At 41.7% G+C, this 27,238-nt stretch overlaps 2 protein-coding genes and 1 pseudogene across 2 annotated transcripts in view; 1 reads left to right on the forward strand and 2 right to left on the reverse strand.

Moving 5' to 3' along the window:
- LOC111147979 (SUMO1/sentrin/SMT3 specific peptidase 2) overlaps positions 1 to 7,397 on the reverse strand; it is a 34,313-nt gene extending 26,916 nt beyond the window's left edge. The window contains exons 1-2 of the mRNA XM_022504308.1: positions 7,204 to 7,397; positions 4,950 to 5,005 (exon numbers count right to left, since the gene is read on the reverse strand). Of these exons, the coding sequence (XP_022360016.1) occupies positions 4,950 to 5,005; positions 7,204 to 7,304 (157 nt within the window). The 5' untranslated portion in view covers positions 7,305 to 7,397. The remainder of the gene's footprint in view (positions 1 to 4,949; positions 5,006 to 7,203) is intronic.
- A 1,714-nt stretch (positions 7,398 to 9,111) lies between these two features.
- Positions 9,112 to 10,426, reverse strand: LOC111150573 (annotated as a pseudogene).
- Positions 10,427 to 17,566: 7,140 nt separating this feature from the next.
- The window catches only part of LOC111151624 (lipase H), a 44,940-nt gene continuing 35,268 nt past the window's right edge, over positions 17,567 to 27,238 (forward strand). The window contains exon 1 of the mRNA XM_022509731.1: positions 17,567 to 17,759. Coding sequence (XP_022365439.1) covers positions 17,711 to 17,759 — 49 coding nt within the window. The 5' untranslated portion in view covers positions 17,567 to 17,710. The remainder of the gene's footprint in view (positions 17,760 to 27,238) is intronic.

The following is a 27,238-nucleotide window of genomic DNA, read 5'->3' on the forward strand; positions in this document are numbered from 1 at the left end:
CTTCCAACTCCTGATTTCAGCTCAGGTCATGATCTCAGGATTTTGAGATCAAGCCCTGCACTGAGCTCCATACTGGTGGTGGAGGCCGCTTCAGATTCTCTCTCTTCCTCTGCCCCTCCCCCTCCCACCCTCTCTGGCACACTCTCTCCCTCCCTCTCAGGGTGGGGCGGAGGAAAGAGTCACATGCTCTACCAACAAAGCCTGTCAGGCGCCCCTGTTTTTGTTAGTTTGTTTGTTTGCTTGTTTGCTTGTTTGCTTGGTTTTTTAAAGTAAGCTCTAGGCCCAACGTGGGGTCTGAACTCAGGAACCCAAGTTCAAGAGTTGCATGCCCTACCAACTGAGCCTGCCAGGAACCCTGTGATTTTTGTTTTTCAAATAAGGTATCTCTTCTGGATGCTACAAAAACATGAAATCATCACTTTAGCAAATCACATACTGATTCATAAAGAAATGCCCTAAAATGACAACTTGTAAGCAATGAGTTCTAGCAATGAGTTCTTCAGAATATATAAAATAAATAAACCAAAGAGACAGGGGCATAACCTGCAGCACGCAGACACTAAGTATGGCAGAATCTGACAGGAAGCACTATAATTTACTCACTCATTTGTCCTTACTTCCTAGGCAGGTAACAATGCACTCCTAAATAACTATTTACTAAGTGCTTATTATACACTGGCTACTCCAAGGTAGAATTAGTGAAGTATAAAATATGCAGCTATAAACATCTATGATGAAATAAGGCTATCCCTCTACTGAGAAGATATGTTAGAGATAGCCATGTTAAAAAATGGGCAGAAGACATAAACAGACACTTCTCCAAAGAAGACATACAAATGGCTAACAGACATATGAAAAAATGTTCATCATCATTAGCCATCAGGGAGATTCAAATCAAAACCACATTGAGATACCACCTTACACCAGTTAGAATGGCCAAAATCAAAGAGACAGTAAACAACAAGTGTTGGAGAGGATGTGGAGACAAGGAAACACTCTTACACTGTTGGTGGGAATGCAAATTGGTGCAGCCACTTTGGAAAACAGTGTGGAGATTCCTCAAAAAATTAAAAATAGAGCTACCCTATGACCCTGCAAACAAAAACAGGAGCTCAGATACTACTGGGTATTTACCCCAAAGATACAGATGCAGTGAAAAGAAGGGCCATATGTACCCCAATGTTCATAGCAGCAATGGCTACTGTTGCCAAACTGTGTAAAGAACCAAGATGCCCTTCAACAGAGGACTGGATAAGGAAGATGTGGTCCATATATACAATGGAGTATTATGCCTCCATCAGAAAGGATGAATACCCAACTTTTGTATCAACATGGATGGGACTGGAGGAGATTATGCTGAGTGAAATAAGTCAAGCAGAGAGAGTCAATTATCATATGGTTTCACTTACTTGTGGAGCATAAGGAGTAACTTGGAGGACATTAGGAGAAGGAAAGGAAAAGTGAATTAGGGGAAATTGGAGGGGGAGATGAACCATGAGAGACTGGGACTCTGAGAAACAAACTGAGGGCTTTAGAGGGGAGAGGGGTGGGGGATAGGTGAGCCTGGTGGTGGGTACTAAGGAGGGCATGTATTGCATGGAGCACTGAGTGTGGTGCATAAACAATGAATCTTGGAACACTGAAAACATAAAATTAAATTTAAAAAATTTTTAAAAATTAAAAATGAAAGGGATGCCTGAGTGGCTCAGTGGGTTAAGCCGCTACCTTCGGCTCAGGTCATGATCCCAGGGTCCTAGGATCGAGTCCCGCATCGGGCTCCTTGCTTGGCAGGGAACCTGCTTCTCTCGCTGCCTCTGCCTGCCTCTCTGCCTGCTTGTGTGTACTCGCTTGCGCTCTCTCTCCCTCTGGCAAATAAATAAAATCTTAAAAAAAAAAAAAAAAGAAAAATGAAAATTTTAAAATTTTTTAAAAAAGAAAGAGAAAAGATGTGTTAGATCTGATGTACCCTTCCCTGCCACCAGAAATAAAAATTACAAAATAAGTAAGTAAATAAATAAGGTAAATAAGGTAAATAAGGGGGAGGGGTAGATTTCAGTGCTTGCCACACTTCCTCCTTTTATGACACTACCCCTTTCTCATTTCCTACGCTGCTGACTGGTTCTCTACAATTTCCTTTCTATTTCCCAATTAAGGGTTTTAAAGCACTAGTTTGAGAGAAAGAGACTATCATTTTATCCACATTGTGCTTTAGAGGAATAAAGAAGCCTGAAACTGAAATGGTGGCTTTAAAACAACAAGCACTCCAGAACGTATAATGATATAAAACAGAAATAGAAAAATAGGGGAATAACTTAATAGGGAGGATGTGACAGCTAAGTAAGCAGAATGCAATGTGAAGTAATCTGTAACCAGAGAATAGGTAAAAGTATCAAAGTTTGCAAATTACTTGTTTCTCATTTTAAGATTTAGAGAATTCCAGGTTATCCCTCTAGTAATGTTGAGGGTTATCACCTATATTGGGCTGTACTTTTTTTTTTTTTTTTAAAGATTTTATTTATTTATCTGACAGAGAGAAATCACAAGCAGGCAGAGAGGCAGGCAGAGAGAGGAGGAAGCAGGCTCCCCGCTGAGCAGAAAGCCCGATGTGGGGCTCGAACCCAGGACCTGGGATCATGACCCGAGCCGAAGGCAGCGGCCCAACCCACTGAGCCACCCAGGCGCCCCTGGGCTGTACTTTCTTAAGTGGAAGAATAAGAGCTTTAGAGATCCGTGCTTGACCCACAGGTTGTTATCCAGACCCCAGGGGACATGTGGTATTCCTAATAACTAACAGACTTAAATAGTGGATACTAAGAAGTATTATAATACTTTTTTTCCTAAAATCTAGGTATGCCTTGAGAATTTGCCAAAAAGATCTCAATAACTCAAAAAAGGAAGAGGAGGAGGAAGAAGAGGGGGAGGAGGTGAGAGAGGGAGGAAGAGTGAGGGGGAGGAAGAAGGTGGGAAGGAAGACAGGCTGGCCTGCTTCATCTGTAAAATGGGGATAAGACCACCTTACTTTCCTCACAACAGACTAAGTTAGTGCTCTTAAAATTCCTTTCATCTCTAAGAACGTGAGTCTGCGATTCTAAGGTCTTCCTTTTCCCTCTACCCTCCTTTTGTTTCTTCCTCTCAAAAGCAAACAAGAGAGTTGTATTGCCCAACATAGCTGCCAGTGGCCACAAGTAGTCACCTAAGTTTATATTTAATTAAAATTAAATCTAAGTCCTCGGTCACACTGGCCCCATTTCAAGTGTTCAAGAGACATCATCATGGAGAGGTCTATCAAATGCACTCTTGTAGACCTTTACAAACTCTGCTACCTGCTGCTTGTTCCTTGCCTTAGGTTCCTTTCTATAGTATCCATTCAGAAAACTATTTTATATATATATAATACATACATATATAATACATATAATACATATTTCATGGAAATCATGGAGGGACAGGTCTTTAACATGGAAGGAAGTCCATGAAATAGATGATCACCATAATTATTTCAGGAACCTTCTGTAATACCACCTTCAAAGTTCTTTTTGTTTTTCTTGTTTTGTTTTGATTGAGGGACAGCTGACACAAAATGCTACATGAGTTTCAGATGTAACCACGGACGACCTGCTATTATTTATTTACATTTTTGTTCAAAATTGACTCATATTTTTTGCTAAGTAAATGTATTTGAAAGGTAACTTTGTATCACTACTATAAATGTAAAGAAATGAAACAACAATGTGTTTTAGGTGGCCTATTAACAGAAGGGAGAGTCACAGGTAGTAGATGAGTATCAAAAACATACTAGCATTAAATCAAGATTTTTCTATTTGAAATAATCGGAAAATTAAAAACAAATGAAAAGGATACAACATAATTCACATGCTATTTAATGCTATGAAATGTTGTATCCCCTAAAATCACTTCCTGAACTAGTATCTACCCTGTGCTTTGGGAAATACTGTCCTAATGAATTTAGTATAAATCTGGCATTCAAAATCCTCTTAATACCCTTCTCTCTCACCAACTTTTCCCGAGTTCTATTCACTGTTTCCTGAATTGCACAACTCTCCCATACTGTTCCTTCTGCCTAGAATGCTTTCCCTTCCTATTGCTCTGTTGATATCTCACCCATACTTTAAGATCCATCTCACATACTCGCTCTTTCACCAAATATTTACTGAGACTTTTTATCAGCTGAAAATTAGACAGTATTTTGTTACTATCTTTCTTATTTCATTTATCATATCCTTACTGACATTAGTAACTATTTATATGCTTGTCTTACACCCTCGATGATACAATCATATACCTATACAACTCTTAAGGTCCCTAAAAATAGAGACCCTGTCTTACTCATTTTTCTTTTTCCTGCAGAACCTAACACATTGCTTAGCAGTAAGACATGCTCAATAACTACTCATCGAATTTAAATGAAATCTTAACAGATATGTTTACTCCTAACTACCAAATCTGGAGATAGATCGAAATTTACATTCATTTTTGAAACAAAGTAAATACTATTATAGCACTCCATTGTGCCTTTTTCCTTTAATCTAGGTTTGATCTCTTCTATTAAGCCACATCTAGCCTTCTGGATACAGAGAAATAAACAATTTGGGCAACACGTTAGATTCATTCACTCAGCTATGTGAACTAGATGACTCATTTTGAAGGAGATTTTTACCATGTTTTGTCCTCAAAAATAAAAAGTACCTTTTCTTTATAGGAAGACTGAAAATTTTAAAATACATGTTCAAATACAGCCTTATTTATCTGGGCAGATAATCAAGTCCCTGATAACAGTGGTTACCTCTGGAAAAGATAATTGAGTAGAAAAGGAACAGGAAAGAGACTTACTTTTCACTGTACATACTTTTTACCTCTTGAATTTTGCCCCACACATATACTTTTCCTACTTAAAAAAATTTAATTTTAAAAATTATCATATTCAATACCTAATCTTGGTCTTTTGGCTGGTATTTCATCAGGGTCCACTGTAGAAAACAAAGTGCTGAAAAGAGAGAGAGAAGAAAAAAATTATATAAAATCTCTTTATATTTACATATACATACATCCATTTTTATAAGTAAACCTAGGATGCATACAACATATATCCTCCATTCACTCTGTCAAAAAAAATGAGATTCAACTGATGCTTAAAAAGAAAACACTCTTCTATAGTAGGCCTTTACCATTTGAGGACTTAGCACTATTTTTTAAACTATTTGAAAAGGCACTCAAAACTCCCTGTCAAATAATAATCTGTAATCTGGCTAAAGTATAAACCTGAAACTGGCCAGAAATCACTTGGCTTAGTAAATGAACATAGGTAAAAGCCTAGGACTAGTATTTCCTTTTCCTCTCTAGAAATGATTTTATCTTTTTAAAAGATCTTATTTATTTGACAGAGAGAGAGACAGTGAGAAAAGGAACACAAACAGGGGGAGTGGGAGGAGAAGCAGGCTTCCCACTGAGCAGGAAGCCTGATGTGGGGCTCGATCCCAGGACCCTAGGATCATGACCTGAGCCAAAGGCAGATGCTTAACGACTGAGCCACCCAGGCTGCCCTCCAGAAATGATTTTAAAAGAACAAATAATTTCCTTTTGAAAGAAGACATCTCCTCATCTCTCCCCGAAAGGAAAGCCATCTTCTACTTTACTAGAAGTAGACAATACAAGAAGCCTTAAAATTTAATTCTTAGAGAAGTTGTTCTATTTAACTGCACTTCTATCATGGAAACGATATTACAGTGGTAATAAAAAACTGGGGTATTTGGGAAAGTTTTGGACCTATACCTCAAGAATGTTAAAGGCTTAGGATATACCATTAATCATCTTTTAAAAGATGATTATAATTGATCAGTTTTACCAAAAAAATGAACAGAATAAATCCTAGGAGAATACCATTCAGTTCACAACTTTAAGCATCCCTAAGAGCTCCTGGCTTTGTTTCGACTGAAAAATGGCTTACATTGTAAAGAACTGTTTAGATTAAGGATATGTGGTGAAGAACAGGTTTTGATCTCCAAATCATTGTTCCATATTTGAAAGCAGGGATTCAGAGCGAAAAGAAAGGATAGGGGAGAGGGAATTAACATTCTCTCATTCAATAAATACACAACAAATGCCTATCATGCACCAGCCTCAGCGCAAGGCCCATGGTGTAGAATAAACAAACACTATCCTTATATATATTAAACATCACTTTTGGCACTTTACAACATGTTCTCAAATGATCCTCACAACAACTTCACAAAAAGACAGAAAATAGGATGAAACCTTGGGCTCTGTAGAACACATGATGGAATTCAGCCAACAGCCAATTTCATCAATGACCTGTATTCTCAGACTCATGTACTAAATCATCTTGTTCTCTCAAGCTCCAAGAAACCACCCTTCAACAATCTTGAGGCTTAATTAAAAAAAAAAAAAAAAAAACACGAAATGAACACTTGATCACTAAAAGTTGATGGTGGGGTGTACAGAATTGGTATGGTATTTTATTCTCCAGATTAATTCTCCAGCAAGGTGGTATGAAATGAGACAAACCAACTTTTAGGTTTCCCAAAACTTTAACTGAATTTTAGAGTACAATTTTTAAAGGAATGAGACACCTAATTTTTCTCCGTCATACACGAACTCTAAAGCACGGTACCACCCTCCCTCCCTCCCTCGCGAAACACACACACACACAGTTTGACAGCTGTTTCAGAACAAAACAGCTGCTGTTTCTTGGTGCTAAGAGAACAATTCTTGCAGTCAAAACGGCTTTGGGCAAGCTATGAATCTCACTTCCCTTAGCTGCATTTATTGCCTACAGATGACGCTTGGGAGTGTGCTTAGTAAACGGTGAGCCACAACACAGACAGTATTCCTTCAGTTTTTAGTTTTCAACCTAAGAGTAGCAAGATACGATACAGCCCCATTTGACATCAAGCAGCCTGGACTCTGACAAGAACATCAAAGATCCTAACCATCGCGGGCCACTCCAGAGACAACTAGCTCGCTCCATCATCCGGAGCGCATCCGCACAGCGTGGAGGGAGCGACTACGTCACCAGGACACCCGCCACTCGCACCTCCACAGCCTTGGCCCGGCCAGCTGTTTTGGCCGAGCAGGGCCTGCCTGGCTGGAGCAGCGCTCTCCCGGCCAAGCCCCGGGTGGGGGAGGGGGTACAGCCAGGCTGGCGCTCGGCCCCGTCTCTCTCACCTGTTCGAGCGCCGCCTCTTCAGGAGGGCCCGGGTTGGGGGCACCGGCCGGTCACAGAAACGGAAAATGGTGCCGAGAATCCTAACCAGCCATTTGTACATACCAGGCCCAAGCAGCAGCGGCGGCCGACACACCCCGAGAAGCAAACCCCAGAGCTGTCGCCGCCGCTGCCGCCTTCGCCGCCTCGGCCACCACCGCCTAGGCTCAGTCGCCGACTTGTGACGCGATCGGAGGGCCCACAGATAAAACGTCCAGAGGGCTATAAGAGCCCCCCCCCAACCCCGCCACCATTCCTGACGTCACCTCCTCCCGCCGGACCGGAAAGCATCTTCGTCCTCAATCTGCGCACGCGTAGCTTCGCCCCACCTTCTCCTCCCGAACCTAGCAACCGGAATGCGTGCGAGACGGTCCCAGTCCAATCGCTGACGAGATCGAAAAGGATGTGGGCGGGGTTTTCTCTTCCCTCCGAGCCAGTCGCCAGACGGCCCGCCGGGCAAGGCCCACTGGCCGCACTTGAGGCTTCTCCACTTGGGAGGGAGCGCTCGGGACGCCTGAAATACAGTAGGTGTTCAGTAACCGTTTGTTGAGGGCACGAAATACAAGGTAGTTCACATCAATTAACAAATGTTTATCCTGTTAACCGCCCTTTAGTTTGCATATACGTTACGTCTAGTACTTTACACACATGGTCACCTGCGTTTCTCCCAGCACCCCCAGGCGATGGGGAGTAGTCTTGTGCCCATTTTTGTTTTTTTTTAATCATTTTTTAAATTTATTTTCAGCATAACAGTATTCATTGTTTTTTGTACCACACCCAGTGCTCCATGCAGTCCGTGCCCTCTCTAATACCCACCACCTGGTTCCCCCCACCCCCCCCCCCCCCCCGGTTCCCCCCACCTCCCCCCCCCCCCCCCCCACCTCTTCAAACCCTTCAGATTGTTTTTCAGAGTCCATAGTCTCTCATTGTTCACCTCCCCGGAAATCCAGCATAGAGCGATTAAGTTATTTGCCTAAAGTCACAAAGCTAACTAGTGGTGTAGCTGGATTGGAACCAGGATCTGAGAGCCAGCGCCAGTCCCTGGCCCTTGTGAGTACCCGGAGAGACACGATTACGAATTGCAAGATAATTATGTGCAAAGTGCGATAGGAACCAGAGAAAGGAAAACCACACCTTGGGGAGGGACAGGGAAGGGCAGAACTCCAAAGAAAGCTTCACTGAATCCACCAAAGTCTTCATTTGTGTATCATCAATAAAGTTGTATGTTTTGACTGACAAAAAAAAGAAAAAGAAAGAAAGCTTCACTGAAACTTAAAGAGGCCTTACCTGAGGCCCGGGAGTACCTATTGGCCTCCTCCCCCACCCCCCCAAGGCTGGCCTGGAGTGCTGATTAACTCTGGCTTTGTTATCTAGAAGTCACACTTTTGGTTAATTTAAATCAATGAGAAATACTCCCACCCTATTTAGTGACAGAATATCCAATCCTCTTCTCCAAACGGTGCTGGAATCCTTCTTTTTACCTGCCCCACAAATCCATTCCTGACTGTCACTTGACCCTTACCTAGGATTCAGTTAAGGGCAGACTTCCCGGCTTGCTTGAACTTTAACACAGGCACTCCCCATAACAGCTGTGTCCCTTGCTCAGTAAAGTATCCCGGAATTCTGGTGCAAGTCACCACCTGGAGCCCCAGGACCGCCAGCTACCCATCTATGCCTGTCACCCCTCTGGAAGAAAATCCCAAGTGTGGCCATTGGCCCCTCCCTTCATTCTCCAAATACAGCTAACACCAGACTATTACTGAAAGTTTGAGAATAGAATTACAAAGACCAAAAGATTTTTTTTTTTTTTAAGAAACTGTTTAATTTCTATCAACCTTGTTCCACGTGGTTTGCCTTTGTGGAAGAACAGCTTAAGACCACTCAGTGGTTGTTCTTACCCATTCAGTGGCATGAGCAGTGGGAGCTGCAGACCAGTCTTCAGCGGCCGGCTGGGCGCTCCAGTCTTCAGTAGGGAACTGCTGAATTGGCACAGAGGGCACCTGCCTGCCTTCAGACCGGTCTGCGACTTCAGGCTGAGTAGCAGTGAACTCAGGAGCTGGAGCCGTCCATTTGATGAGGGAGCAGAAGGCAAGCCAAAGACAAAGCATAAGTGGACACCCTGCAACCTCCCCCCACGACCCTCACTCCTGGGTGGGACACCTGTGACAGTCCTCCAGGAATCTGCCAACTATCTTAATGTTATACCTTGCTAGAGAGGAAGACAACCTTAACTTGACAATGGCAAGGCCTCCAGTATCTTATAGGTATCTTGTAGGTCAGTCATCTTTAGCACATGAAAGCTCTTTTGAAACCTCCATTTTCCTTACTTCACGAGACTCCTGAGTATATAATCACCACTCCTCAAGCCCGCAGTGCAGCAACTCTCTCTGCCCACAGGTTCTGTCCCCGTGCTTTAATAAAACCACCATTTTGCACTAAAGACATCTCATCTTTCTTGGTGGTTGGCTCCAGACCCCACCTTACCTCACCTCTATTCCAAAGCCTCGTCACATTCACCCTGCCATTCCTCCTGGGTCACAGTCTTTCCAGCATCAGTCTGCTCTTCCTTTTCCAACTCTTCAGAATCTCTGCAGAACTAGGGATCAGGCGTGACCTCCCATGGGTGTTCATGGGAATTGGTGCCACAGATGCACAGAACTTCCCCGGCCAACATCAGACCCACTTGACTGGGCTCCCTCGTTGCTGCGAGGGATGGCCATGTCCACATAGCACTAGGGAGAATCTGTGTTACATGAGCCATGGTAGGCAGGTTAACATAAGACACCTCTGGGAGAGGCTGGTGGGCAGCCCTGGGATCAGTAACCACCAGAAGTCTTGGCTCCCCGAAGGCTGCCTGGATCTGGTTAGCGAAGGTTCTGGGAGTGAAATGGCTGGCTATAAGAGGGGCTCCAAGAGCACAGGACACTTCAGCACAGCTCACTGGCCAGCATTCCTGGACATTTTCTTTTAAGCACCGTTTTCCACCACAACAGTGGCACAAGTGGCCAGCAGAAGCTTCTCCCAGGTTCTCTTCAGATTTATGATGTAGATCCCATTACTTTTTCTTTTGTAGGTAGACTGTTCCATTTGGAAGTCAAGTTTGGTGCCACCTAAGCGGATTCCCACTGCAAGGGATTTGAAGACATCTTCCTTCTTCATTTGCAGGACATCAAGGGCTCCAGACATTGTACAAGTTTCCCTTTAAGTTATCACAGGAATGCAGAACAATGCCACTGGATGGACCCCTCCCGGAGGAGTGTGGAAAAGCAAAGACCAGTTGATTTAGAAGTGACTATTAAAAGTACTGCATCCAGGGGCGCCTGGGTGGCTCAGTGGGTTGAGGCCTCTGCCTTCGGCTCAGGTCATGATCCCAGGGTCCTGGGATCGAGCCCCGCATCGGGCTCTCTGCTCAGCAGGGAGCCTGCTTCCTCCTCTCTCTCTGCCTGCCTCTCTGCCTACTTGTGATCTCTGTCTGTCGAATGAATGAATGAAATCTTTAAAAAAAATAAAAAAATAAAAATAAAAGTACTGCATCCAAAGTCCATTGCTCAGAAGGACTCCCAGAAGGACTTTCCTTCCCTCAAAGTCATCTCTCCACTAGTCTCAACATCTTTCATGAGGCACCAATAGAAGAGAATTTCTCCTCTACCTCTGCCCTGATGTGTTTCAGGCTGGGCTCTCAATTAACTCTAAAAAAGCACCTGCACATATACAAAATAAAATGTTAGTCACCCTCCATGAAAAGTGGAAGGCTTTGGAATTACCTCAGTCCAAACCCCCTGGGCCTCATGAACAAACAGTAACTCTTGAGTGGAGCAATGGCCAGGCCCCACCCTCACTTACTGCCCCCCCCCACCTCCACACACACATCTCCTTTTTGTCCTCTTACTGCCTCTGGTTGCCCTCTGAAAGGGAGAAAAGAAAGCCACTCAACCTTATAGTTTCTCCTGCCTGGGGTTTTACCAGTTAGTGCCCCCGCTGTCCTGTGGTCCTCAGTAGAGGCATAGGCCAATGCCTGTCCACTGGCAAGGAGTGGGATTATCCTCACCCCTCAACCCACCACTGCTACAGCCATTCCTGGACCTCAGAACTCTTCACAAGAGGGCTGGAGAGAAAACAAAAACAGAACAAAAAACAAAAGGCCTATGGAAGAACAAGGACATTGAGGTTTCTTCCCTGGTTTGGATAACTTGCACCCTTGTACTGCTGGTGGTGCTTAGGTTTTCATTAGGGTATTCTCTATGGTTGCCCAGTTTTCTGAAAAGATCCTCTTCCTTGGGGCGCCTGGGTGGCTTAGTGGGTTGCTCCTCTGCCTTCGGCTCAGGTCATAATCTCAGGGTCCTGGGATTGAGCCCCGCATTGGGTTCTCTGCTCAGTGGGGAGCCTGCTTCCCGCCCCCCACCCCTTGCCTGCCTCTCTACCTACTTGTGATCTGTCAAATAAATAAAATCTTAAAAAAAAAGATCCTTTTCCTCCTCTTCCTCTTCCTCCTGCAGAGATCCTCTCCTTCAAGCCTTTCCAAGGCCCATCCCTAATTCTCCTTCTGTCCACAGAACAGTGAAGACTCAGCCAGCCCTCCAATTCAATGTTCAATCTTGCACATTTTCCCTTTACCAGCACTCAGAATGTTAAAAGATTTCCTGTGAGTTTTGGTCTTGTTGACCCCTGCCAGAGTTCTGGGCCATTTGATAGAAGTGGGTAGGAGCCCAAAGGTAAGATGTTGTTGGTTTGGGCCTCTTGCGCCTAAAATCCAACATAGTTCACCACCCTGGAGATTAATTTCCTTCCAGGGATCAACTCTGGTATTCAAGAAAAACATATCCTCCTAATAATGGGACGTTGATCTTATTCAGTCTAATCTGGCCTTATTATCCAAAAGCAAGTAGAGTTCCTCGTCCTAGATTTTATTACAAAAGCTGTTCACAGGCTTGGACTGCCTTATGGAGAAATAGCACCCGGCCCTACCTGAGCCTCTTTCCTAATCTATAAAATAGAGGTAATCGAACCTGCTTCTCAGATCTGCAGGCCAGTGAAATGTACTCATGTGTGTGATGGACTGACTTCAGCGGCCAGCATGGCCCAATGCCTAATGTTTCTCTTCCCTCTTCTTCAACGATCTAATAAGCCAATTTACTGATCACTTCCACATCCTGCATTTTCCACGGGATCTGCCATTTCCCCTTTCCAAACCCATCAGAACTACTGACATTTGGTGCCTGATCATTTCTCAGGTCTTTGCAAAAGCCACCTCCTCTTGTATTCTGTCCCTCTTGTATCTATTTGCAGGGTGATCCCTCTTTTGTTGTCTTTTGTGGTGGTTAAGGAAGGCAAATTTATACTGTTGTTCTTATTTATTAAGGAAAATAAATTTATAAATTAAATTTGTTGTTTTCTGTTACTAAATCACTAAAAGTGGTTGGGTTGATTCTCATCAAATTCCACATGTTTTTTTGGAGTAGTCTGACTTCAACTATGGAGCAACCCTGATACTTTGGAGGGCCCTAGGGAGAACCTCAAAAAGAAAGGAACCTCTGGGAGGTCCTCAAGGGTTCCCAGTTTCCCATCCAGAAGAGGAGGATGACTCTAGGCAAGAAAGACCCTGATGAGTTAGCATGAATACCTCAAAGGGTTCATGATGGTTCCAAATGAGGGCCCAAGGCAGATGTTACGGGTGTGGATTCTTCCAGAGTTGCTTCTCACCGAGACAAATCTGTGTGCCTGCTCTGTGTATATGACTAAATAATGAGGGTGCAAGATTCTTGTGACCAATCCTTGGAAAGCCAGTTAAAAATAAAAACGAAGGGCACCTGGGTGGCTCAGTGGGTTAAGCCTCTGCCTTTGGCTCAGGTCATGATCTCAGGGTCCTGGGATCAAGCCCCACATGGGGCTCTCTGCTCAGTCTGTTTCTGCCCCCCCGCCCCCCGCCTGCCTCTCTGCCTGCTTGTGATCTCTCTCTCTGTCAAATAAATAAATAAAATTTTTAAAAAAATAATAAAAATAAAAACTGGATTCTGATTCTAATAATAATAATTTAAAACCGCAGTTTAAGATCTAAATAAATCTAAAATATATGGTACCAATGGATATTAAATACTGGACACTAACCCTAATTTAAAAAAAAATTTTTTTTAAAGATTTTATTTATTTATTTGACAGACAGAGATCACAAGTAGGCAGAGAGGCAGGTGGAGAGAGAGGGAGGCAGGCTCCCTGCTGAGCAGAGAGCCCGATGCGGGGCTCCATCCCAGGACCCTGGGATCATGACCTGAGCTGAAGGCAGAGGCTTTAACCCACTGAGCCACCCAGGTGCCCCCTAAAAAAATTTTTAGTGAACTTTAATTTTTTTAAAGATTTTATAAAAAAAAAAAGATTTTATTTATTTATTTGATAGAGTGGGAGAGGGAGAGAGCACAAGCAGGGGGAGCAGCAGGGAGAGGAAGAAGCAGGTTCCCTGCTGAGCAGAGAGAAAGAAGTGGGGCTCAATCCCAGGACCCTGGGATCATGACCTCAGCCCAAGGCAGACACTTAACCAACTGAGACACTCAGGTGCCCCTTTAATGAATTTTCAATTAATAAAGCATTTTGCCTCTGTCTTGCCAGTGTGCCTACAGGCCTTGCTAGAGCCCTCTAGAAACCCTCTGAACAGCACTCTGCAAAGAAGCAGTTACTTAAAAGCATTGGACTTGCATTTATTTTGTTTGATACATTGTTTGTAAGGAAGTCATGGTTTCTAAAACAAAGTAGCTCTATTCCATGAAAAATACTTCTTAGGCCAGGAAAGTAGTATGCAGGTGTTTCCTTACGGTTTTGTAATAGACTACCAAAAAATTATCCACATAATAATGTTAATAAGCTAGCCTAAATGTATTATTCTCTATATATTTATATTGTTTCTTACATTTGTTTTTTTTAAGGATTTTATTTATTTATTTTACAGAAAGAGATCACAAGTAGGCAGAGAGGCAGGCAGAGAGAAAGGGGGAAGCAGGCTCCCCGCTGAGCAGAGAGCCAGATGCGGGGCTTGATCCCAGGACCCTGAGACCATGACCTGAGCTGAAGGCAGAGGCTTAACCCACTGAGCAACCCAGGCGTCCCAATATGTCTGTCTTCTTGAGAGGAGCCACCCCCTATTCTTTCTTATTATTTTTTTAAATGGAAGCCTGAGAAATGTTCAATCAATGAATGAAGAAATGAAACAAATATACAGATGAGGGGATGGTTGCCCTGGTCTCCTTGTAGAAAATGAATCAAGGAAACTTATTTTTCCAAAGTGTACAGCTGGTAAGAGATTGTGGGGTCACTGATGCAGATGAGAAGACGTTAGAGTGAGTCATAGGGCAGCTTGGAGCACTAAACCAGGGTGAGAGAGGACATAGGTCACCTTCCCTGACCGTTGGCGCCAGTGAGAGCTATAAAACCACCTCCCCTCAGTTCCAGGACACTTCCATACCTGTTTTTCCTGTTCACACATTTGGAAGCTTGCCTGCCCCCTTTTTATTCTGCTCTCTGTAGCAAGTGATTTCTAGGTTAAGGAAAAAAAAAAAAAAAGAGCCTGCATAATATTAAGTTGGAAATGAGACAAATTGTGTTATTTTTGAGTTCTGATCATTTATTTTATTTTATTTTATTATTATTATTTTTTTTTTAGTTCTGATCATTTAAAATCAGGGTCATCGTATTGAGAAAACTGACCATTATTCACTCTTGACTAGCTGATGAGCAATGAAGAAATGGTTTTCCTCAGAATACCTTGGAGTAAATGTTAACACTCAAATAGTTAGAAGTTGGCCCATCTTTTGGAATTTTTAAAGACTTTTATTCTGAAATAATTATAGGTTCACAGGAAGCTGCAACAATAGTACGGGGGTGTGCCGTGTACCCTCACCCAGAGTCCCCCAACTCTGTAATATCTTAGATAAGTAGAATGGAGAAAATTGATGTTGGTCCAATCTACAACTCAAATTTAGATTTTACCAGTTTCACATGCACTTAATGTATGTGTGTGTTCGTGTATGTGTGTGTGTAGTCCTGCCCAATCTTATCACCTGTGTAGATTGCCCTGACCACCCCACAAGCAAAAGACAGAATTAATTCCCCTCTCAAAGATTCCCTGCGCACCTGTTCTCCAGTTTGCCCCACCTTTCCTCCCCCTAGCCCCCATCCTCTGGAATGCTTTATGTTTTTTCACATTTGAGATTTCTTTTTTTTTTTTCATATTTGATATTTCTTACTAATTCTCTTTCTTTGAGAGCATGGGTTCTCCCATTGATTCTTGTATTGTTTTCAATGCTCTAAATAGAAAAAAGCACACAGCTGGGGAGTCAGATGGCACCTTCTCTGCCTACCGGCAGGAAAATCATTAACAGTAATACAAAGAGGCCTCCTAAGGGAAATGATTCTTATTCCTATAATTGGCCGGTTTCCAGAAAAAATGTACATTGGCTCTGCCTAGATAAAGGCTTGGCGTGGTACGAAAACTGATAGGAGCTCAACAAATATTTATCAGACAAGCACACTGATCCAGCAGTGAGCAATGCATTCCATAAACAGGTTCCTAAGAGAATGTGGAACAATTCCCCATTTGTTCCAGAGGGCAGTTTTTTCCCAATCAGTAAAGCTTGCTGCAAATGGAAAAATAAAAAAGCTAGCAGGTCCCCTATTTGTTTTTCTCTGTTTGTGTATCCTTAATTTATTTCTCCAGCAGGAGACAAAAGATGAAAACAGACTACAGAACTGACTGACGTCATTCACCTGAAACATCACTGCTGTCAGGTTGCCCTCCATTCCTAAAATCCACTTGATCCCTCTTCTCAGCCTGGAGCAGCCCTGCTTTCCGACAGAAGGGAAGGGTGTGGAGGGCGTAGCCACGTAGGTAATAGGAGCTACGCAGGGCTCAGTGAGCTTACCTTCGTAGCAGGCACAGCGCTGTGAACTGTACTTACAATAGTTCATTGAATCCAGAAAACAGCAGGCACAGCGCTGTGAACTGTACTTACAATAGTTCATTGAATCCAGAAAACAGCCCTGTGAGATAGGTGGTCTTGTTTTCTTCATTTGACAGTTGAGAAAAGTAAGAGTTTGAGAACGGAAATGTTCTTAAATGTGGCTTCAAGCCACACAACTATTGAGTGGAAGACGTGGGATGTGGACCACTGGTAGGGAGTCCTGGCATTCATCAGGTGTGAGGTATGACCCAGAATCTACACACAGTGCTTTGAAAAGTCCCTCAGGGGAGATTTCAGGTACTGACACTTTGGGAAGCATTGCTGGAATCTACTTCCTACAAGGAATCCCCTGCTGTTGGGATGGAGTACAGAGTCAGAGGACGGATAAACTTCTATGAGAGATGCTGTTGCTTCATAAATGCCTATTTCAGGCAGACAGTGCTAACAACTAGTGGCTTTTGCCCTGGTGCTCCAGAAGGAAACGTATTCTTCAGTTGTTCCCATCGTTATTTATAAATTCAGGGCGCCTGGGTGGCTCAGTGGGTTAAACCTCTGCCTTCGGCTCAGGTCATGATCTCAGGGTCCTGGGATGGAATCCCGCATCAGGCTCTCTGGTCCTCTCTCTCTCCGCCTGCCTCTCTGCCTACTTCTGATCTCTCTGTGTCAAATAAATAAATAAAATCTTTAAAGTAAATAAATAAGTAAATTTATGTTTCAGCTCATCAAACCCCCACCAGCCTGAGTAAAGGCTACCGGCGCCTCCACCAGAGGGAATTAAATTACCTTGTAGCCGTGGGAGCACAAGTTCAGTTACTTCCAACACTGAGGTGGATAGGTTCTGACACAGCTCTCTATTTAAAGCTTTTGTGCTTACTTTTCTTTTAAAAAGGAGGAGGAGAAAGAGAGGGAGAGATAGGAACTCTGGATAAGAAGAAATAAAAGTATGTATAATGCCATAAAAATTTCCTTTAACCTGAAGCCTATTTGGACATAGGCTTGGGGGAATGATTAGGCTTAATGAAATGTTCTTAGCAAAGTCTAAAAACTGCCATATGAGGCAGGAGCGTGTGAATTAACATAAAAAGTAGTTTTGTGTTCACAGGCCAACAGAATAGTCATTGCATTTGTTTCATTCACAAGGACAGGGAGGCAAATATCTCAAAGCACACTTGATTTCAACATACCACGCCAAACGACTAATAAACCGCCCACAAAGAATGAAACTATTTTGAACTCGTCATTCTGTAAGTACACATTAGGATATTAAGACATGCATACAATTTTTTAAAAGATATGCATAAAATTGTGTCAGGCAAAAATGTACCAACCTTCCACTGAAAAGAGGAGGAGTCAAATATCCTGAAAGGGTTGGGACCTGCCTGCCGTCCCTCTCTGGAACTTCCTGTTATCACCACACCTCTGGATTAGTCCTCTGAACTCTCTCTGAGCAAAGCCCTCTGAGAAACTAGACTCTGGGCAGAACACCCTTCTTGTGAATGTGACGCACACTCTCTCCAGTTTCCATATGCTGAAATTATACTTCTTCATCAGTTTGCTGTGCTTGGTCAAATCAGGTAGGTCATTTATTGAATGGCTTTCTTAATTATTTAAAAAGATTACTAGCAGTATTGTCACTTTGCATTTTATTAGCCCAGTTCCTTCAATGGACTTTTTAAGCTTTATTTAATCACTTTTAAGGAAACAAGGTATGGGTTAAATGGGCTTGCGAATCCTGAAAAGCTTTTTTTTTCTCAGTAATAAAAGAGATTATGACTTCTTTCGATTAACCGATTAACTGGTTCTTCTGATGTACAAAAAAAAAATATGCTGGGAAATCTAAAAGTTATTTTCTTTCATAGTTAAGTCTTTGGTGCCTTTCCACCTCTATAAAATAAGGTCAGTTATTTTCCAGAAATCTTAAGTTTTCTTTTATTGTACTATCTAATATATAAAGGACAGGTTTTTATAAGCTTCGGTAACAGTTTATTTCAGTTATCTTTTAGGAAAACATGACTTTATGTAAACCCCTTGGAATGGTGCCTGGCATATTGATAACTTAAAAATTATTAATCAAAATGAATATAAAATAAAACAGTGATGTACATACAGGGTCTCCTGGCTGGTTCAGTCAGAAGAGCATTCAACTCTTGATCTCAGGGTTATGAGCCTGAGCCCCACATTAAGTGCAGAGACTACTAAGTGAATAAATAAGTAAGGAAATAAATAAATAAAACAGTAATGTGCATAACAGGGTAAGAAAAATAAAATGAAGTGTTGTTTTTTTTTTTTAAAGAAACTTGGCTTTCTTAGGAATCCAGTTCTTTTTTCTTATGATAATTTAGTCTTGTGAAACTTTACCATAGTTTATGGTAATGAAGATTGGTACAATTTTTTTTTAAGATTTTATTTATTTATTTGACAGGCAGAGATAACAAGTAAGCAGATAGGCAGGCAGAGAGAGATAGAGGAGGAAGCAGGCTCCCCGCAGAGCACAGAGCCCGATGTGGGGCTCGATCCCAGGACCCTGGGATCATGACCTGAGCCGAAGGCAGAGGCTTTAACCCACTGAGCCACCCAGGCGCCCCGGTACAATTTTCTTAAGGGAAATATGTTACTTATAGTATCCATAAAAATGTTCATGCCCTTTGAACTAGTAAAACCACTGCTGAGAATTTATTCTAAGGAAATGTCTTTTAAAAGGGAAAAAAACTCGTAAGAAGATGATTCTAACTATGTTACTTATAATAACTTGAAACTAGGTACAGCAGAAATGCTTCTTTGTACGGGAATGGATGAAGTCCAATATATCAAACTTTTTTTAAAAAAATGTAGCCTTTGGAATAATTCTGAAGCTATGCAGAAATGTGCAAACATGTTTATAAAATAATGCCAAGTAGACAAAACAGAATTCAAACTTGTAGATAAACTAAGATTACAGCTACGTTAAAATCATGTTATCTATGCCTGCAAGTGAGGCCTAGAAAGGGAATGGAAAAGTTAAAATAGTTTTATGAGGATTTCAGCCTTATAGAAATAAATTTTTCTTAATTTGTGCTTTTGAAGTTGATTTAACAGTAAGTTACGATTACACTAATGATGGTATTTTTCACTGAGAAGTCAACATTTTAAAGTGTGTGTTTATTCTAATGTTTAAGTTTAAAAAAATGAACATAAGGGGATACCTGGGTGGCTCAGTTGGTTAAGCATCTACCTTCGGCTCCAGTCAAGACCCCGGGTCCTGGGATTGAGTCCCACGTCAGGCTCTATAATCAGCCAGGAGCCTGCTTCTCCCTCTGGCCTTCCCTCTGCTGGTGCTCATGCTCTCTCCCTCATAAATAGATAACATCTTTTTAAAAAAAATCATGAAAAAATAAAATAAATTTAGAAATGAACATAAATTTAGAGATAGTTTTAGGGGAGTGGGCTAACCCTGACACAAAAAAAACTGATGCTGATTTGTGGGTATTTTCTTTCAGTCTTGCATTATATATCTCTATATACAACGTTGGAACTTAATTTTTTTGTGACCTGCCTTTTTACTTATCATTACATCATCAGTAAAGTCTTATTTTAAATGATTCTAGAAGACTCACTGCTGAATGATAGAATCTAAACAGAGACAAACCACAATAAACTTCTGTAGCTAGAAGGAAAACACATAATTATAGCTGTAAGCTAAATTTAGACTTCTTGGTGTCTGCAAAACCATGAACTTGCAACTTCATAGGAGAGGGTGTTGAATAATATGCATCTGATAGCAGAAATTATTAATCACAAATACATTGACTTTCTGCTTTTCCCTTCTTTGGCTTGCTGTCCCCAAGTATTCTTGTATTAAGTATTAAGTATTAAGATGTGATTCTGAAACGTAGAGGATACAGGTCATTCACTATTGGAGATCTTTGTTCTGTTCCAATGTTTGTGAAGTCATGATGGGAATATTTGCCATAATTTTAACAGTGAGCAAAGCAATGGCTAGCAAGGTCTAGTGTGCCCCAGAACCCCCCGGGGACTTGTTTAAAATGCAGACCACCCCCAAAGATCCAGACTCAGTGGGTCTGGGGTGAGATCTTGGAATGTGCATTTCTAACAGACCTTCTGGCTTTTTCAGCTGCAGGTGATCCAAAGAACAAATGTTGATAACTATCGTTCTAAATTAAGGCTGTGGTCATAAATAATATTTTAAAGTGATTCTTTATCGGTACTTTGGCTTACGGAAATCTGTGTAAAACTACATAGATATTTGCCTAGAGAAAATAGCTTAGTGCCCAAAACAGAGAATTAGTTTCTTGGGTATTTGAAATCTTCCTGAGGTAATTTATAACTCCGTGGTGTGTGTGTTTGTGTGTGTGTGTGTGTGTGAGAGAGAGAGAGAGAGACAGAGACAGAGACACAGAGAGACTTACCCTTCTTTGATAGGGAGACAAAGGTGAAAAGTAGTGTGTATGAAAGCACATATTTGTGCACATGATTAAGAGGTGAGAATGAGGAAATCTAGTATCTTATTTTCTCCTAGAAGTTATGCCGTTGGTTAAAAGCAGAAATGTCCAACCAAGGTTGCATTTTGCCCGTATAGGCAAGATTGCATCTTGCCTATATTTGTCAGGGTTTTAAAAAAGAAACAAGAGGTACTCCATCAGGTTTGGCCCCGACCAACTGAGAATGTTTCTGTCCAGGAGCAAGAATTTCCTGCCCCCTTCAAAGTGCTTCAGGCGACATCAAGAATCAAAATGACATGACTCAGAGGAGCAGCAGAAAATCAAATTTAATTTAGTACCTATGGGGATTCCACGGAGACACGGGGATTTCAAGGGACAGTCACACAAAATGAGGTATATATGTCATTCTGAATTAAGGAGAGGAAGGTAGAGGTCTGGGACTTCAAAGGGAAGGAATGAATTCATGGGAAAATGAAAAAGAGTAAGTGTGTGGTGAATATGTTTGCTGGGCCACTCAGAAACAATGGGACATAGAGAACTTTGTTCAAAGAGGCCTTTCTGGGTTTCTCCCTGTCTACACACCTAATTTGTAACAGTGTAGTTATCTACAGTGATAGCTCTCCCCCTGGAGCCGGTCCTCTATCTATTCTTTTTAGGCTGTTGAGGGGGACGTAAAAAGCTTTTCCTGAATCTACTGCGTTTTGATTGCCTTTTTTTTTTTTTTTTTTTTTTTTTTAAGAGAGAGAGAGGGTTGGGGAGAGGCACAGGGAGACTTGAGAATCTTAAGCAGGGTCCATACCCAGCGTGGAGCCGAATGTGGGGCTTGATCTCACAAACCTGAGATCATGACCTGAGCTGAAATCAAGATTCAGATGCTTAACCCACTGAACCAACCAGGCTGAAGCACCCATCGATTGCTTTTATTTTTAATTTTTTTAAAAGATTTTATTTATTTATTTATTTATTTGACAGAGAGACAGAGATCACAAGTAGGCAGAGAGGCAGGCATAGAGAAAGAGGAGGAAGCAGGCTCCCTGCTGAGCAGAGAGCCTGATGTGGGGCTCCATCCCAGGACCCTGGGATCATGACCTGAGCCGAAGGCAGAAGTTTAACCCACTGAGCCACCAGGCGCCCCCATCGATTGCTTTTAATTCAAAATAATCTTCATGCCAAAGTGGCCTGTTTGGGGGCAGCCTGCTCTGGGCCCCTACACTTCACCATCTGGTTCAGAACAGGTTTCTAATGCCAAAATCAGTGTGGTTCCTCTGCATAAAATACATACATACATATATATATACATATATACATACATATGTGTGTATGTGTGTGTGTGTATGTATCTGAGTTACTTTCCAGATTTAAAAATTGACTAGAATTTCATAGTAGGAAAATGTCACTTCCCCCTTCTACCTCTTTTGAAAATAGGAGTCCAACTCATACTCTGATCTCTTCAAGGCAGTTTCTGGCCTAATGGGATTTTTATTTCTGGGATTTTTGGAAATTACTTCAGAACAGTGTTTTCAGGCAAGCATAAAAATGTGCTCTAGTGTGGGTTACAGGAAACATCGTGACTTCACCAATTAACATGTGGGGAGCTGTGTCTTGGAAGAGGACTAGTATCCTTTGCCCAGAATGTGGAATCCTTGACAATGTCTCCCTTCATCTTGGTATCACTGAATACTTTCCAGGAAACATAAAGTTAGTATACCTGTCTGTGGACCTCTGTTCTAAAGGAAGTTATTAAGTTACTCTGTCATGTTTGGGGGTGGAAGAAGTGATAGCTTGAGCACACCTTGAAATGCAAAACTTGAAATAAAGGAAGCGTGAGTCAGGGCCATCCTTGTTTCACTTCCTGACTGCATACCGTGCATCAAGGTTAAATGAGGTGGAATTTCACTGAGCCTGCCGCTTGGGTTTGGCTAGTGGACTACACTTCGCCAACCATAAGTCGAAGAGAAACTGATGCTTTCGTTTGTAATCAGTTGACTCAGCCACATTGAGAGACTGGAATATGAACCTCCCTGTACTTATTGATTCTCACAGAAACTCGGAATTTTCTCTCCCTCGCCCTCACTCCCAATTGCTTCATCAGTGGGTTATTTCCGTCCACAATTCCATCTTATCCTTTCACTGAAAACTCTCTAGATATGAATGAGGAGCCTCTTCTTTTTGTAGACGTTTTCCCCTAGTCAGAAATGTGGGAAATGAAATCAATTCCAAAAGCAGATAGAAGCTAAAAAGCTAGAACAGTTGAGTGACACCAAGAAGAGCCTGGGTAGCTTCATTTTGCTTTCGGGTGGTAGGTCTTGTGAGGGAAAAGGGATAGTATCCCTTGGAAGTCTCATCAGAAAGGGAGTGGGGTTGTCAGTGGTCTGTCTGAGGGAATCACACTTTCCTCTCCAGCTAGGACTCAGCTGAAATCGATCAGTCTAGGAAAACAGAGGTCTGTTTTCTCTGTTGTATCCTAAATAAATATAGCCAGTGGTTAAAAGACTGGAGGTGTCCTTGAAATCAAGAGGGCATTTTGTGTATCCAACACAGTTTTCTCTGGCAAACATAAAACAAGGTCACAGCTATAAGTAGTTCCTAAGGCTGAGAATAAGAGTACTTTACTTTGCAGGAGAAACTGTGAACCCTCCCCACAACAGACTCACTAAAGTGGGGGCTTTATTTAGTGGTATGAAGTGGAGGTCCATCATTCAGTTCCCAAGGAGAAAGAAAAACTGGAAATTGGAGGCCTGTTTCGATGTTGACGGAAAAAAGTGAATCTTCTGCCCAGTTAACCCCAAAAGACTTCACCTTTTCACTCTGGTCTTTCCATGAGAGTTTGAAATTATAGGAACCATTTCTTAAAACAGTTGTATTGTGATGTAATTCATACATACAATTCACCCATTTAAAGTGTTATTCAACGGTTTTTAGTGTATTCACACAATCACTAGTCAATTTTAGAACATTTTCATGACCTCAGAAAGGAAACTGGCACCATTGAGCTACTGTACCCTCTTTCCCCACCTTCCTCCTTCCCCCAGCCCTTAGCAACCACGGATCTACTTTCTGTCTCTATAGATTCCCCTACTCTGGACATTTCATATGAATGGAGTAATATAATTTGTGGTCTTTTGTGACTAGCTTCTTCATTTATCATAATGTTTTCACGATTTATCCTTATTGGTAGCATATTGAAGCGTGTTTGTTAACTGAAGGGTATTTAATTAGCCAGAAAATCCTGCTTAACATAAAGGTGACAAAACACCTATTTGGTCAGTATTTTATTTTATTTTAAAGATTTTATTTTTAAGTAATCTCTGCACCCAATGTGAGGCTCAAACTCACAACACTGAGACCAGACTTTTCATGCTCTACCGATGGAGCCAAACAGGTATCCCTGGTCAACATTTTAATTCCAAGGGTGATGTTTGCTTATTTTCAGATCTTTTAATTAAAATTAAGAGAAATTTTAATTTCTTGCTATATTGATTTTTTTTAGATTTGGGTTGTCTTTGGTTAGTAAGACTGCCCTGGAAATTCATTTTCCTGAATTGGGTGCCTCAGGTCCTTTCAAATGAGCTAGCTTGCAGATCTTAGAATTTTGTGTCTGAAAGGAATGCAAGAGATTAGCTAAATCTCTAAGGAATGAGGAACCAATCTGTCATATGAGAACAAGGATGGCCCAAAGAGGTTTTGGTTAATGACAGTGTCAGAACCAAACCCAGTTCTCTGGCCAGGAAGAAGCACTGTCACCTGTATACTGGCTAATACACTTCCCTTTTCCAAAGTCCTTCCAAAATGATGGAAGGATGGTAGTTAGTATTTATTGAACACTTGCTTTATGTCAAGTCCCATGCTAAGCAATTTACTTATTTTACTTGGCCTTCATAACAACCCTATAAGATCAGCACTTTGTCAGGGAGCAAGAATCTCCCGTCCCGTTCAAGGTGCTTCAAGCCACACTGAGAATCAAATGAGCATGAGACAGATTGACAGCAGAAAATAAAATTTAATTTAGTACCACGGGGAATCCACATAGACATGGAAACTCCAAAGGACAGTCAGGCAAAATAAGATATATCTGTCATTCTGAATTAAGGAGAAGAAGGTAGCCTGGGACTTCAAAGGGAAGGAAAGAATTCAGGGGAAAATGAAAAAGATGTGTCTGGTTAAATGTGTTTGCTAGGCCACTCAGAAACAGTGGAACATAGAGTACTTTGATCAAAGAGTCATTGCTAGGTTTCTCCTTGTCTACACACCTAGTTCATAACAGTGTAGTTATCTATGGTGACAGCTCTCCTCCTGGAGCCAGTCCTCTATCTATTCTTTTTAGGCTGTTGAGGGGGACATAAAAAGCTTTTCCTGAATCTGCTGGATTTTGACTGCTTTTTAACTCAAAACAATCTTCATGTCAGCTAGCCCGCATTCAAGTGGGCCTCTATAAATATTAACTCATCATACACATCATCAACAACCATTAATTTTTTAGCATTTACTATGTACCAGCTAATACTTTATTTTTTTTTTAAAGATTTTATTTATTTACTTGACAGAGAGAGAGACCACAAGTAGGCAGAGAGGCAGGCAGGGAGAGAGGAAGGGAAGCAGGCTCCCTGCTGAGCAGAGAGCCCGATGCGGGGCTCGATCCCAGAACCCTGGGATCATGACCTGAGCCGAAGGCAGAGGCCTTAACCCACTGAGCCACCCAGGCGCCCCTAATACTTTAAATACTTCATAGACATTATCTCTAGTTCTCACCACAGTCCTGACAGCAGGGATTAGGGTGAAGTCAGTGAATCACTCATCAGGTGCAAAATTTAAGGGAGTAAGGGAGACCCAAACTCAATAATCAAGATAATTATATTTATGATTTTAATGCAGTAAAAATATTTTTCATATTTTAACACAATATATAAGTGATATTTTAATATTTAAGTAATATTTTCCTGGAAATAATATGCATATTATCAATAATGCATTCTCACTGTATATAATAAATGATACACATAAGTGATATTTTGGGGGCACAAGTGATATTTTAATGTAATATGTTTGGAAATGAAAATCAGTGCAGATAAGTCATTGATAAAAAAATATTCAGGGGCACCTGGGCGGTGTGGTAGTTTAAGCATCTGACTTGGTTTCGGCTCAGGTCATATCTCAGGGTTGTGAGACTGAGCCCCACATCAGGCTCTGGGCTCAGCAGGGAGTCTGCTTGGGATTCTCTCTCTCCTTTTCCCCCTTCCCCCACTCAGGTGTTCTCTTTCTTTAAAATAAATAAATAAATCTTTTTTTTTTTTTTTAAGAAAAATATCAACATTTTAAATAAAGACAGACTATTATTTGTTTTACAACTCTGTGTTATTGTAGAATAGGAGTGGTCATTTCCAATTCGCCGGCCGTTCCTGGGCCTACACCATCTTCATTTCCTTGCTACGTGGTTTGGTTACGAGAGTTGATGATGGTGTCTGAACAGACTGAATGGCAAAGGGCCATGTCTATGGTCATGGTTTTTGACTGACTATCGAGCTAAACTTTTCCCTGCTTGATTCAAAATCTGGGAGGATATTTTGATTAGTATACATACAGTTTTTTTTTTCTTTTGTCTCAGGCTCTGTATGGCTCTGCAGAGCACTGCCTAACAAATTGGCATTCCTGTGATCATTTTACACAGGTGTAGCTGAGGCTCCGAGAGGTTAGGCAATTAATCACCAAGGGTCACATAGCTAGGAGGCACTGGAGTTGACCTGACCCTGAAATCCGTGCTCCAAAGTCATGTTGTATTTTGTTTAGGACATTAGACCAAGGTTGGCAAGCTTTTTCTGCAAAGAGCCAGACAGTAAATATTTTCAGCTTTGTGGGCCACTGGTCACTTTTACAACTGCTCAACTCTGGAAATATCAGGAAAGCAGTATATCAGGATAGCAGCCATAGACCATACATAAACGGTCCTGGCCGTACTTGGCCGTGGGTGACCTTGCATTATTTGACCATAACAAAATACTGCAGGCACAGATATGTTATCTCTGAAGATGTTCTCTCCAGGTTTCTTTGACATCTTACTCTGCTCTCATCTCAGCCTGTTCTCCATCGGAGTCAGAATTCCTCATTAGATGGAAGACGTCACCCATCCAATGGTCATTTTCCAATCGTTAACACTAACCGGTGTTTCAGAGTAATTGAATTTCAAAGCAGACTGAAGGGAAATAAACTTCAAATAAACTTCAAATAAACTCCAATAGAAGAGGTTAAGCTCTAGAAACCAGTTTAACATGTTCTGTGGTTACTTGGTTAAAGGCTCTGTTAATACTACTTCCAAGTAAACTTGACTTTGTAACAAAACAGCACAATAAGCAAAAGAGGTTTGCTTTCTGAAGGCGTACAAGTAATTGTTTTAGAAATATAAATGTAAACCAGAAATTAAATATAAATGTAAAGAACTGTATTTGTGAGGGTAAAGCAGTTTTAACCCATTTGCTCTTCACAGATATCTAGTCCTTTCCTACCCTCCAAATTGCCTGAGAATTTGAGATCCAGTAAGACACGTTTCTTCTCTACGTGCTGGGGCATAATGCTAGGGAAAAAGCCAAGACAGAGCTTGCCTTCAAGGAGCTTAAACCAAT

The sequence above is a fragment of the Enhydra lutris genome, unplaced genomic scaffold, assembly GCF_002288905.1.
Source record: "Enhydra lutris kenyoni isolate GAN:26980312 unplaced genomic scaffold, ASM228890v2 scaffoldscaffold2, whole genome shotgun sequence".
Taxonomy (NCBI): Eukaryota; Metazoa; Chordata; class Mammalia; order Carnivora; family Mustelidae; genus Enhydra; species Enhydra lutris.